The following is a 14,552-nucleotide window of genomic DNA, read 5'->3' as shown; positions in this document are numbered from 1 at the left end:
CACACACACACACACACACACACACACACACACACACACAGACACACACACACACACACACACACGTAGTGGAGGGCGATGAGGGGGAGCTCGCAGAGCGTGTCGGGACCCAGTGCGAGCAGCGGGATGGCCTCCTTCGGGAACGAGGGGAGGGAGTATGCCCCCTTGAGGCGAGTCACGACCAGGTGGGTTCGGTCGTGCTTTGCGAGGTTGAGGGGACGAGTGCTGTAGACGGGTGCACGGAAAGCTTGGGGGGTATAGAGGCCCCGGAGCCCCTTGTGGGGACACGAATCCCCAGTGTGGTTGTCCCGGTGTGTGTGGTGTCGAGGTGTGTGCTCACGAGTGTGGCGAAATGCGTGCTGAAACGCACGCATAGCGCGGGTGCAAGGGCGTGTGTGAGAGCGACTGGGTGGGTGACAAAGACCCCGTGTGTGGATGAGACCCCAGGTGTGAGTGCGCCCCTGTGTGTGAGTAATGTGTTTGCGAGTATGCCAGAGTGCTTGCTTCCCAGCACGCCGTGTGTAAAAGGGGCACCGCAAGTGGAAGAGGCCGTGTGTGTGAGTGAAACGGCCAGTATGAATGGAGCACCACGTGTGAGTGGAGCCGAGTGTGCGCCAGAAACGGCACGCGTGTGCAAGGCACGGTGTGTGAGTAAGGCACGTGGCGTGAGTGAGCGGCCGAGTGTGAGAGAGACAGCGTGTGCAAGGTCGCTGTGTGTGAAGATGACGGTGGGCATGTGTGAACATGCAGCCGCGTCTCCCGGTGTGAATGTAATGGAGTGGTGTGTGAGCGTCGTAATACGCAGGTGTGCGTGGTTGGAATGGAGACGACAACGGCGACAGAGGAACGAAACCCGAGTAGCGGCTGTAGATGTATTGGTAACCGTGCCGGGTTCACCCAGCAGCGAGCGCGAGGTCCGTGCTGTGCAACGCACGAGGCCCCCACGTGCTCGCTTGCGGGAGTGAAGCCCGGTCCGGAAACGCCAGCGGTGAATGTTGCCGATCCCGCGACGGACAAAATTTTGGCAGGATTTCGGATTTGGACCGGACGGGTTCTCCACGCGGGCGTGTGTGTTAAGCTCCAACGGGCAGAGCACATGTGTTCGCGTGGGGAACCCCTCGAGACGTGGGGCTTGTGTTTTTTTTATGCGCCGAGTGACGTCATGGCTGCGTGTATGGTTGGAATCCGGCAGGAGGGTGAATCCCTGCCGGATGGTACCGTCCAAGTGGGACGAGGGACGCGAACAGCTGCCATGACGTCACGCCAAAGGTGCGCGGCTGTGAATTGCCGCGCTGGTGCGCAGGTTGCGAGTTGCCGCGCTGGTGCTGCGAGTTGCCGCGCTGCTGCTGCACATGTGGAAAAAAAAAAAAACAAGCCTCGCTTTTGGGTGAACAGGATTTCCTGGGCAAGGGGTGAATGATCCCCTTGGCCTGGGCACAGGATGGAACTAGTTAGGGGGAAGGGTTAGCTTAGTTAGACCGGCTCCATGGGGCAGAGGTAAGTCCTCATGGGGCAGGTGGAATGGATTAGTTAGAGGGATGTTAGTGAGATTTAGGTGGGGAAATGATTTTTAGAGATTTGGAGACAGTGACAGACTTTGAATGTTTAGTGGGGACGTAGATTAGCTACGTAGATTAAATGGAATGTGCTGTAGTTTAAGGGACGACGTGGGAGCACAAGTTAGTTAGGGGAGGTAGTTAGAAGGATGGCAGAGTTCAGCGGTGTGTGTTGAAGAGTTGTGAGGTGAGTACATGTGCATGATGAGTGAGTGAGGCCAGCGGGTCTGTGTGAGTGGAGCGAATGTGGAATGCATGGTGCGATGAGTGATTGGGGGTAGGAGTGACTCCCGCCCAAGGGACCTCAGGGTCAGTGTAGAGTGAGTTAGTGGGTTAGTCAAATTAACAAAAATGGAGGTCGTTTTGCTGTTGGTGTGAATGTAGGCTCGAAACCTGTTTGGAGGGTTGCAGGAGCCCTGTTGACAGGCTGGGAGCGTAGCTGCGAAAGGTGAGTATCGCTGAGTGAGTACCCCAGGCACCAGGCTAGTCGGCCGTAGTAGGCCAAGGGCCCATGGGGGGCCGGGATAGCGTAGTGGGCACGGGTGCGCCCGCTTGGTGCGGGGGCCCGGGGCGCCGTTAGCCGCGTGGGCAGTGTTGTGGGCATGGGTGACCCTCGGAAAGGGGCCCGGGAAGCCAGCCTGCCATGTGTGCGTTTCAGGGGAGGTGCCATGGGGGGGCACTCCCCCGTGTTTAGGGAGCTGGTAGGCTCGGAGGCAGTGTAGTGCCCGGGGGTGCCATCGTAGTGGAATCGGCAGAGGGTAGTGCCTGCCAAGGGAGCCACGCGTCCCAGCCATGAGACCGTGTGAGGGCACGGAAAGAAAATTGGGGGGCAAGGCCCGAAATTGTGAGGACACCAACACAGGCGACGGGAATCTGGGTTTTTAGAACCAATCGTTTAAGCGAGAGGCGCTTGTTGAAAGCCCCGGGGTAGTTTAAAGGTTAATGGATAGGGTAGATTAGGAAGTGTACCCCTCCGCACCATCCATCCCTTCGCTCTCGTTGTGGGCCGCTGGACCCACTTTGTGTTATAGATCGCTGAAGTCTGGGGAGGTCATCTTGAGGCTTCATTAGGCCTCGACACAGGATGCCAGCTCTCCCTTGTTCCCCTCCGGGAAGGGAACGTAGGGGTTGGGAGTAGGCTAGTAGTAGACGATAGGTTAGCCGACCAAGGACGATAAAGGGGGTTAGGGGACGAATTATAGTGGGGAAGTAAACATAAAAACAACAAAAAAAATAAGTTGGGGCTAAATTGGGTTTTACAAATTAAGGGAGTGGGTAGGTACAGTGACAGGCAAAGGCGATAGGTAGGGAGGGAGACAGTAGGCAGGTCCGAGCCCGCCTTCTGAGTGGCCAGCACCACCGCACAACTTCCACCAACCTGCACTGCACGGCAAGAGGCCGGCCAACTTCATCGGCAGCTGTGTTTTGCTGCGAGGCCTGTACCGGCCGGATCGTCTGCAGCTGTTTACTTCAAGGCCTGTGCCGGCCAGTTCATCTGCCGGCTGTGTTTGCCTGCAGCGGCCTGGTTCTGCAGGCTGTGTTTGCCTGCTGCCTTTGCCATGCCATGCCCACTGTCCCTGTTCACCAGCCCCCGTTCAATTTTGCTTTGCCCCCCCCCCCCCCGTTCATTGCCATGTGCGCCAGGACAGAAAGCAACAGTTTGCAAGCTGCAAGAACTGCCCTGTTGGCTGCTACAACACGGGCCTGCAGTGGCGGCCCGTGCACCGTGTTTGCGTCCATCCATTCATCCATCCGTTGTGTTCATTGCGTGTGCCACTTGAGCTGGCACGGAGACTGCGTTTGTGCAACCCGTGCACCGATTTGTTGCTTGCGTCAATGCCCGTTCAGTGTTCTGCAGGGACTGCCTTGCGGGCAGCCACACCAGGAGACTGCGTTTGTGCAGCACATGCACCGTTGTGGTTCACTGGGTTCATTTTAAAAAAGGGAAGGCCTTGGACTGCGTGTGAGCAGCCGGCCACGTTCCCTGTCACCTGCATTGCTTGAGCCAGAGACTGCATGCAAGCAGCCTGGCTCCCTGCTAACTGCTTTCTTTTTGCAGAGTCCATTGGATCCTGGGCCATGGTTTAGTGTAAAATTTGAGAGTTAAGGTTAAGATGTACTGTACATATGAGTGCGCCCCCGGCATGTCTGTCTTAGCGCCGGCAATTTTATTTAAGTCGTCCGTGTGAGTGGTTTGTTGAGTTAGTTACTCAGCCCTCAGGTTATTTATTTTGGGGACACGAATACCATGAATGTCGCACTCAGGGATCCGAAGGTAAAACGTACTAGGGGAGAACTACACATGATGGCACACGAAAACTTGATGACTCGGGACGAGTCTGTAAAAAGGGGAGAGGGTAGGGTTGCGGTTGAGGAAATTTGCAAACCACCATTCAGGTCCTGTAGGTGAGATATCTCTGTAAGTACATGTGTAGTTAGCCAAACCCGTTGTTTAGAGGAAATATATGTGATTCATTCGGGCTGCGACCCTTTGAGATAGCCGTTTTTCTGTTATATCTTTATTTTGAACCAACCACGTCTCAACCGCCATCACACAACAACCACCAACCGCAACGCCGCTTCACAACAACAACAACGCCAACAGCCATGACCTTTACCTTCACAACTGGCTCCCGCAAACATCGCATCACCGCCATTCCAAACGGCACCATGGCCGGGCGTCGGGCTGTCCTGGCCTCGTACGGGACGCGCGCCGAACCGCGAGTGCAAAGTGCGGCCTTTCCGAGGAGAATTCGGATCAGGAATGATACACGCCCACTTCTGATCCGTCCAATCAGCAAGCGCGGGGCAGTTTGGCCCCGCCTCCAGGCGCGTTGGAGTAGAATCGGGATATGCAAATTCTCGGATCAGGGGACTCACGCCCCTTTTCCTCCGTCCAATGGGAGAGTGTGGCTCCACCCCCGAGCTCGTTCTGATCCAGAAATTTGCATATGGGTTCTCCTGCCGGACTATAAAGCGCCGAGCGCGGGGCGAATTGAAAAAAGAAGTCAGTTTCGGAAGAGTCAGTCTGGAGAGGTCGGAGAGCCGAGTGGAGCTCACAGTCTGTCGGGGTTCGGAGTCTGTCAGGGAGCTGCAGAGAGGGGAAACCTGGAGCTTGGAGCGCGGTCGAGTCGGGTTGGAGCGCGGAGTGAGTCTGGAGGCGAGGGCGTACGGGTGGTTTGCTGCAGTCGGTTGCATCAACATTTGCATCAACAATCCCCCCCCCTTTTCCCCCGCGCTGAGATAGTGCGAAAAGGGGGCCCCGTTCCCACCCCACTCCAAGCAGTGCCAACGAAACCCGCGAAGGAGCGTGGAGTCGGGGCGCCGCCGCACCGCCACATTTGCGGCTCCTCACAAGACACGGGTAGGATCCACCCGGTCTCGCGGACCTGACCGCTCTTTCAGGTCCCGCGCAAATATTGGCCCACAGTCCCATCTGCCCTCTTGTCTTTGAGGGTGGCCCTTTTCTTTTGCTTTTGAGTAAATGTGTTGTTGGTGCCGTCTATAAAGTAAAACTGTTTAAGTGTTGCCGTGTGCTCGCGTAGTCGGTAGTATCTCTGCATTGTTGTTTCTTTTGTAGCATTTGCTGTAGGTGCATTATTGTTGTAATTGTATATGTGTGCTCTCCGTGTGCGGTGGAATAAATGTGCATCATGTTGAACTGTTTTCCTGTTTCGCTTCGTCTTTTCTTTAATTGAATCTCCATCTTTCTTCACGTAAAGGGTTGGTAGTGGGCTTAATACGCCCGATAATTAATCGGAACCGTCGAGGCCGACGATAACACCACTCGGTTATCCCGCTAGTACGGAACGGGTCGCTTAGTGGCCCGTGTCCGGAGTCGACCTGCGGCGAGGTGCGATCACCCGGTCTACCCTCCGCGTGGGTACTTAGGTAGGTCGAATTTGGCGAACAACCCTATCCCACGCGGGGGGGGGGGGGCGATTGGCATGATCGTGGTGAGGCCGAAAGGCCCACCCGTGACTAGCTCCCGGCGTTAGTCCGAGAGGGTCACGACAGAATTGTCCGTCCAGTGGGCGACGTGCCACGATTCGAGTTACGTGGCTGTTCGCACACCGGCGGGCGCGAATTCGCAACTATATAGATATATATATATATATATATATATATATATATATATATATATATATATATATATATATATATATATATATATATATATATATATATATATATATATATATATATATATATATATATATATATATATAGAACATGGAAGGAAAACACAAACAACCATTTTTGTGCACCACTCCTTCCCAATTCCATATGCAGGTGGTGCATGACCGCCAGGGAGTACTCAGTTTTTACTCCATTTGTTTTCTTGCTTTCTTTCTCTTTTGTTCGGGCGATATGTCAACCATCCTTTGAGCTAGGAAGTTGAAATTTTGGGACAAAGGTGAAGATATGCTCTCGCAAAAACTTCATTTTATCGATTTATTCATGACATTTATTTTCATTCTCATCTGGGCAATATCTTCGGCACCTTTTGAGCTCGGAAGCTGATATTTGGACACAACATTGAACAAGTGATTTGGCTATAAAGGGTATTTTTGATTTATTGATTAATCAATTAATTACGTAATTTTCAAAAGGTTACAGATTCGGATGAAACAGTGGTACTTTTGGTGTGCTGTTTGGCAATTGATTGAGAAATTAATTATTCTACAATTATCATTTATTTTAATTATCCAATTAATCAATCAATGATTGTACACCACTCCACCCCAAATCCGTCTCTACATGCTGCACGGCGGCATTACTGGGCACCGGCGCCCTGGCAATGTCCGGAGGATTTATTTATTTATCTTAGGGGTGATGTACTTTGAATGTACCGCTACCTTAAAAAAAAATAATTCTGTGACATTGACACTCGCATGACATTGCAGAAATGTCATTTTGCAGCACTCGACATTTGATTATCTTTTTGCCGCCACAATTTGCAAATTCTTAAATCTCCATCATTGCGAGTTCGGCTCGACTTGTGACAATTTTTTGTGAACACAGCAAGACTTTACTAGAACTTTCATCTCGTCTTGGTGTGTTGCTTAGAATACCTGATTTCCTCGCTTGTGTCTATCCTAATTTGAGTCCATGTCTGAACATCAATCGATTTTATCTTTTAAAGAACATAAATTTGTTTGACTACTTTAGTATTTTGACGGATCTTTCTTGCAGGGTTCGGATGCAACAGAGGTAGAGGTGAATGGGTAGGGAACACATGATGGCACCCCGTCGGGCTCACCTGGTTCAGAAAGGCGCCGGCCTTTGGCATTGCAGCCTCACAGCTCTGCTACGCTGCCTGCAGCCTCACAGCTATGCTGCACAGCGGCATTGCCGAGCACCAAAGGCACCCTGGCGACGTCATGCGCTGGAGGGTATGTTATTTATTTATTTAGCAAGGAGGCGGTGCACTTTGAATGTATCTCCACTTGTTTTTTTTCGCAATTATGCAGATTGTTATTCCTATCAGCAAAGTAACAGGTCTTATGTGCTAGCACTAGATATTTACAGCGGTCGTGTTTTTTTTTCTTCTTTAATTTGCTCGAGAAAAAAACAGCCTTAACTTAAAAGTTTCAGAAATATGGAACAGAGCTCATAAAAGCACCTTTCTACTCAAGGCTGAGCTGTCATGTTTATGTTTAACACAACAATTTCCCAGTAAGATCTTTGGAGCACACATGAATAACTCATGTTTATAGACTATTTCTTTAATCAATTTTATTTTCATATGCTATGAATGGATACAGGTGGAAAAAAAATAATTCACGAAGTGCAATAAACAATACGTGGCTGGATAGCATATCCGGGAATCGGAAAAATCGTGCTTTACAGGGTGAAGCAAGTTACACAAAATTCCAGTTTCGGCTTGTAGCATTAAACTACGTATCATAGTCATAAAATGAGCCCTCTCTTCATCAGGAATGCAGCTCATTTCAATTCAGCTATGATTTATTTGATGCTTTTATTTATGCTCAAAATGTCAACACCAAAGTTTCATACATGTACACAACACGATGCCAGCAGTTTCTTCTGAAAACAAACTCGCTGATCAGAATGAATCTAACAGAAAACAAAGCTAGAAAATGTTTGTCGCATTTCATTTGTATATTGGCAATGCACAATGCATCATGATGCGAATTCAAAGAACAATGGTGCAAATGACGTCTTCACGGTTCATTTGCAAAGCCAAGTTACCTCACCACTCGTGGGAGTATATGGCACCCCTTGACCCCCCCCCACCCCTCACCCTTTCCTCCATTCAATGGACACCAAGAAAAACAAAAAACAAACTCAGATTTTTCAAAAAGCTATTATATCCCATTTAAATATTGGAAAAATCTCTTGAAGTGGCTGCAAAAATGCACAGCAATAAAACATGCTAATAAAATAGCCTAAAACATCCCATTTTGGCTTGAGCTTGTGGCGTGTGGCATTTACGAGTCAGGAGAAAACCCCAGAGCCAAGCCAACAAGGAGGAGGAAATTGCAGCTGCATCAACAGAGCTTTGAACAGCATACCACATTTTAGCCACCCACTTGTAAAGCTTCTCCTCTCCCCTTTATTCAATCTTTGTTCCCATAATAAACTTACCCAGATCACCAGAAACCCATAAACCAGTATAAAAAAAATTAACAGTTACAATCACCCACACAGATGTTGGTACCTTCCCTGTGTCATGAAATAAACACAAATGGGGGAGAAAAACAAAACAAAACAAAGTTGACATCCAAAGCCACTTCATGGGTGAACAAAGAAAACAGCATGCAAATATGAATATGTAGTTATTTCTTTTTAAAGATGTTGCTGAAACGTTTTTCTTTCTCCTTCTCTTTTTCCTTCTTTCCTGGACTCGTGGCATCTCCAGATGCCAACGATTGGGTCGTGCTACCAATTGCTCCCAGAGGCAGAGTCTTAGCACGTAGAACTGCACTTTGACCACTTTGGCTACTTGGAGAGCTGGAGGAACGTTCACTGGAACCACCACCGATGCTCTGAATCCAACTGGTCATTTCATCCTGCAATGGCAAGCAAGTGGCTGTGCTTATTGAAAAATCAGAGATTTCATAATTTTAAAACATTGTTTCTTGGTTTGTTGGAAAACTCAGTATTGATCAATACTGGAGCTAAGTTCCGATTTACAAATTATAGGTCAAGAACTTTCAAAATTTTCATGTTCTCCAAAATGTTTTTGATTGAAGAAGCACAAAAAAGTGATAAAATGAATTCAAATATTCATTGCTCCAACTTTCGTTCGATGATAAAAGGGATAGCATACAGAAGTAAATGTACTAAAATCACTAATAGGTCAAAATGTTCATGGCAAAATATTGTATTCGATTCCTCAAACATCACAGTTGTAAAGCATCTTAATAGTAATAACAGCATGATGCCATTGGCGAAATGCCACTCAATTACATCACATGGACTTTACACAAACACAGCATGCACAAATGACAATTACATCAGGAAAAAGAATACTTCCGATTAATGAATCACAAAATATTATGAAAAAATAAAAGGAACAGTACATCATGAAGCAGAGCGCACATCTGATTTATGTGAATCATAAATTTTAGAAGAAAAATAAAACTGTACAGTACTGCATTTGGCATTTTACAAGAATAAACGAAAACGAGAACTGCTACTTTATAACTGCTGGCAGTGATGACCGGGTATCCACATGTCTGCCTTTGATACAACGTGGGACTTTCTGCAGATGACAGTCGCAAAGTTTCGCTTTGATCGGGTAAGTGGTTCCAGAGAAAACATTATTTTAGAGTGATACAAACACAGGCCTGCTTCGATACGGCGTGGGACTGAAGAGCGATGAACCGGGCAGCACAAAGCGTTCAATTTCGTTATTACTGGCTACCAGATTCAAATAATTAAATAATTCTGGCTGCCAAACCGCGTGACCGATCAGGTTGAAATTTTAACCTTTTGTTTCACATGTCGCCTCAATTATAAAAGTGAAGTTTCGCAAATATAGATGCAGCGGTTCCAGAGTAAACATAAAGTAATATTTATCCTTCAATCCAAGATGGCGGCCTTACCGTGTGACGTTTGACGTCATAATTTTTACCACGTGTGCATAGACGATGGCAGATGATAATTGCAAATTTTCGCTTCGACAGGTTAGGCAGTTCCAGAGAAAACATTATTTAATATTATTCTTAAATCCAACATGGCTGCCAAACCCTGGGCCCGATCCCGTTCAAATTTCAAAGCTTCATTCCACATGACTGTTCCATCACATCGCTGTTTCACATTTATTGATGCAGTAGTTCCAGAGTAAACATTAATTAATATTTTTCCTTCAATCCACTATGGCTGCCAAACGTTGTGTCGCACCTCAAAAGGGGGTGAGAACTTTTTATTCGTCAGGAAGAGGCGGTCAAAGTGGTGGAATTTCGCCTGCATCTGTTCAGCCGTTTCAGAGAAAAAGACATTTAAAGTTATTATTTTTCAATCCAAGATGGCTGCTGAACCATGTGACCTACGACATCACAAATTTGTATTCTGCTTCCAACTGGGTATTAAAACACGGTTGTGAAGTTTCGTGTTTTTCGGTAAAGGTGAGTTTTTCTATCCAAGATGGCCGCCAAACCATGTGACGTGTGACATCATAATTTTTACCATGTGTGCATACACGATGGTAGATGATAATTGCAAATTTTCGATTCGTTAGGTTAAGCGGTTCCAGAGAAAACATTATTTAATATTTTCCTTAAATCCAACATGGTGGCCAAACCATGTGACATCAATTGGAAATTAACAAACTTATATCGCCTACCTGTCTCGAATATAGTTCTGAAATCTCCCCTTCATCGGACCAGCGCTTCTGGAGAAGATATTTGAAGGTTTTAGGGTTTTTTCAAGATGGCCCCTAAACCATGTGACCGATCAAGAAGAAATTAACAAACTTCAGAAAGGACCTCATGGGGAATATATCTCTAAAGTTTCGTCTCGATCTGTCTTTCCGTTCTAGAGAAGAAGATTTTAAAAATTTATTCATTTTCAATCCAAGATGGCTGCCGAACCATGTGACCTATATCATAAATTTAAATTCTGCTTTCCATCGTTGACCCGAACAAGTTTGTGAAGTTTCGTGTAAATCAGATAAGGTCTATTTTTCTATCCAAGATGGCCGCCAACCCATGTGACTTCTGAGGTAAAAAAATTTTTTACCATGTATGCAGACTTGAGGGGAGAAGGCACTTGCAAATTCTCGCTTCGATGGGTTAAGGAATTCCAGAGAAAACATTATTTAATATTTTTTCTTAAATCCAACATGGCGACAAAGCATGTGACCTATCAATTGGAAATTAACAAACTTATATCGCCTACCTGTCCCGAATATAGTTGTGAAATCTGCCCTTCATCGGACCAGCGCTTCTGGAGAAGATGTTTGAAGGTTTTAGGGTTTTTTCAAGATGGCCGCCAAACCATGTGACCAATCAAGAAGAAATTAACAAACTTGAAAAAGGACCTCTTGGGGAATATATCTGTAAAGTTTCACCTCAATCTGTCCAGCCCTTCTGGAGAAGAAGATTTAAAAAAAAAAAACACTAAAAAACAAGATGGCGGCCGAATTACGTCATGAAAAATATTTTCGTCGGTGATTTTAGGAGTAGATGACGGACAAAATTTTTCAGATTTTTCCCATGCGGCGTTCTACTTGACGAATTTTCACCGGTATATCGTTTCACCTATGACGTCACAAAAAATCACACGTGTTCCCCATAGGGAGTTTAGTAAAATGTATGAAACAAAAATTTTTTCCATTGCACGGTTTCTGAGATACAGATGTTCAAAGTTTATCGCTTTTTTCAAGATGGCGCCTGCACCACGTGACCAATGACGTCATAATTATAACGTGATTGTGCTATCAAAAAAGATACATACTATGGTGAAAATTTCGTGTCGATCGGACTTAGCGTTCCAGAGAAAATTATTTTTAAAGCGAAAAAGGCCGCAAAATGCTGGCGGAAGAATAATAATAATAAAGAATAAATTATAAAGAATAAAGAATAAATAATAAACAGAAGAAAAACAATAGGGTACCCTGTACTCATAGGGTACCAGAGATGCCAACTTTTGGAAATCAGAATTAGGGAGGATTTGCAACCGACACCAAATAATGTGCGCGAAGCGCACATCTCGAGCGCGGAGCGCTCGACCCTTGCGGCAGGGTCCAGGGCCCGCCTTAGGGCCCTGGAAGCTCTGGGGTTCCAGACGCTCTCTAGTGCCCTCTGAGCCCTATTTTGGAGCATTTAACATGTTAAGAATTCCCACTTTTTGAACAAAAAAAGGCGAAAATTGTGCACTTTTTAATGTTACATGTATGTTAATATTAGTAAGTTAGGGGACAATCAAAGATTAACAAAAAGCACAAAAGAAGCAATATTTTTCTTACCTTACTGGCTGGTACTACTGCTGCTTGCTTTTTCCATGGCAGCTTTGCTGAGTGACAGCTGTGTGGCTCTTTTAGCCCTTCTGATTATGTCTTTGCTGTATTCTCTCTGGTAGCAAGGGGTGCTATGAGCTAGTTTTTCAATTAAGAGAGCTTCCAGGGTTTTGACACTCAAATTGGGATGAAATTCAGTATGATTCTTCCGTACAAGACTGAGTGCCCGCTCACATGATGCGTTCGAATGAGGAATGACCAAGATTCCCTTCATCACTTTGCTCAAATTAGGATACTTCTTGGCACCAGTGCAGGGATCTGTGAGCTGTGAAATCCGATGCCACTGCTCATCCACTCTCACTGTCTCAGTAGCAATTGTAGCTATGGAGGCGTCTGCCTGGTAGTGAGCGAATTCACTCTCAAGACTGTCTATGTCACTATCACCGCCACTGAACAGACAGGGGAATTTCTTGATGAAAAACTCCACACAGTCAAACCCCACTTCTTGGTGTAGCTTAACATCCAGCACCTGAGCATGCTTGGCTAATTCATCATCTAGCGGCCAGGTTTTGAAGATGTAATTGCAGGCTTTCACATAATATGAGCGAACTGCACTGAAGAAACCTTGGATGTCTGACTCACTCAGAGTGAAGGTGGATTTCTTGAGACTCCTTTGTTCCCTTATATACAGTTTGGCATCGTTCCAATCATGAGGTCCTCATCATTCTTCTGATGATTTCTGTCAGAGAAGGGTACATTTACCAGAGCAACCGATGACACCGATGGTTTCAAAAACCGTACGAAGATATCTTTCAGAAGACCATTCAATTCTCCATGCAGGAGATGAATACAGGGTTCGTCTCTTTGGAGCAGAAGATTCCCCTTCTCAAAAAGCTTGTTAGCATATCGAAGGAAGAAACAATAGTTTTGTTTGTGGAGACATCCTGTCTCCATGAAACATCCTGTTGACACGTTTTTCTCTAGATTCCTGCACAGTGTTTGAGGAAGATGCGCTTTTTGTGAAGTGAAGAGTGTGTGTGAAGTGTCAAGTGTGAAGATGCGATCACACTTGCGTTTACTGCCAGCAGAAGAGGTCAGACTCGTAGTACCAGATCCAATTTTACGTTTGAGGAGAGAGCTTGAGGTAGGTGCAGCCAAGGAAGAAGACCTCTGATTCGAAGGTTTTGCTGAGCTTCTATCAAGTGATTTGGCAAAAGCATAACTTAACTTGGGTCCTTCTTTGCCTGTAGATGGGACTATCACAGTCTTTCTCGACTCTGAAGGGATCTGCTTTGTAGATGAACCTGATGAAGGGCCGGTGATGCTACCTGCTCTCAGCATTGGTTTTGGTGCTGTCCCTGCTGTCTTCTTCGCAGCAGATACTGCAGTGGTAGTGGTGAATGCTGCTCCACTAGTGCTTGATCCTGCAGTGCCAGTACTGGCAGTAGATACAGTGCCGTCCTTCTTGCTCGTTGTTAGAGTCTTGGCTACAGTTGGTTGCATTTTTCTTCGTACTTCTTCTTTGAAGAAGAGGCGAAGTGGCTCCCACTGTTCAATCAGCCTGTCTAGGCACTGACCAAGGGACAGCCACCTTGTTGCGACATGCTTCAGAATCTTGTGTGTCGGGGCATCACAGAGTTCTTGCAGTGCTTTCACTCCTTTGACGCGTTTACTACTTTTGTCCAAGTAGTAGTAAATATCGATGAGAAAGTCATCCAATTCAATGGGTAAGGCCTGAGCCGCCTTCTTGGCCGTATTGTGCATCATATGGCAAGGGCATCCCATGATGTAGCACTCTGGATTTTGTTTGTGGATATAAGCAGCGACTCCTTTGTGCTTGCCCACCATGACAGAGGCATTATCAGCACAAAAGGAAACACAATTTCCCCACGGAATTTTCCTGTCACTGAACTCATGATCAAGCAGTTTGAAAATGTTTTCTCCAGTGGAATCTTGTTTGCACGCAGGCAAACTTAGCAAACCTTGCTTCACAATCCCAGCACTGTTGTCATAGTACGAAATCAGGACAGGATATAGCTGGGCCTCACCACTGTCATTGCTACCGTCTGTAGCTAGGCTAAATGGAGCTAGTCTAGCAATATCGGCAATAGATGAAGCAGTAACATTTGACAACTCACCAATTATTGCTGAAGTTTTTGTTCTTGCACATCCATACTTTGAAGCAACTTTTGAATCTGGAAACATCTTTTGAAATAGAGGTCCAGCATGATCTGAGACTGATATGGGCAAGTTATGTTCCACAATAAATCCACTAAAGAGAAGTTCCGCTCGGGTAACATCCTCTTCCTCGCTTGTCCCTTGTTTGGTGAAATAATTCAGAAGTGTACCGGTACTCGTGCTCGAAGATCTCTCCTTTGCAATGTCTGTGTGCCGTTTGCTTCCAACGTGCTTCCGAATATCATCGAGACCTCCGTGCTCAACTGAAATATCAACGCTGCATACTGTACAATACGCATGATGAATTCCTCTTTCAGACTTTCGAATACACGGCTATTGGAGACTGTATTCGGTCTTGTACTTCTGAGACCATTTCTTGGTCTTCGTAA

At 46.4% G+C, this 14,552-nt stretch overlaps 1 protein-coding gene and 1 long non-coding RNA gene across 4 annotated transcripts in view; both read right to left on the bottom strand.

The window, feature by feature from the left end:
- The window catches only part of LOC147023078 (uncharacterized), a 105,107-nt gene extending 98,162 nt beyond the window's left edge, over positions 1-6,945 (bottom strand). Inside the window, exon 1 of the long non-coding RNA XR_015060015.1 lies at positions 6,820-6,945. This is a non-coding gene — a long non-coding RNA (uncharacterized LOC147023078). The remainder of the gene's footprint in view (positions 1-6,819) is intronic.
- Positions 6,946-7,269: 324 nt separating this feature from the next.
- SPTBN1 (spectrin beta, non-erythrocytic 1) overlaps positions 7,270-14,552 on the bottom strand; it is a 300,241-nt gene continuing 292,958 nt past the window's right edge. For all 3 annotated transcript variants that reach the window (XM_085888100.1, XM_085888098.1, XM_085888099.1), the window contains one exon: positions 7,270-8,593. In XM_085888100.1, the coding sequence (XP_085744226.1) occupies positions 8,360-8,593 (234 nt within the window). In that variant the 3' untranslated portion in view covers positions 7,270-8,359. The remainder of the gene's footprint in view (positions 8,594-14,552) is intronic.

Source organism: Eptatretus burgeri, chromosome 7 (assembly GCF_056783735.1).
Source record: "Eptatretus burgeri isolate ZD-2024b chromosome 7, Ebu_testis_v1, whole genome shotgun sequence".
Lineage (NCBI taxonomy): Eukaryota > Metazoa > Chordata > Myxini > Myxiniformes > Myxinidae > Eptatretus > Eptatretus burgeri.
Note: the sequence above shows the minus strand (reverse complement) of the source record. Positions and strands in the feature narration are given on the sequence as shown.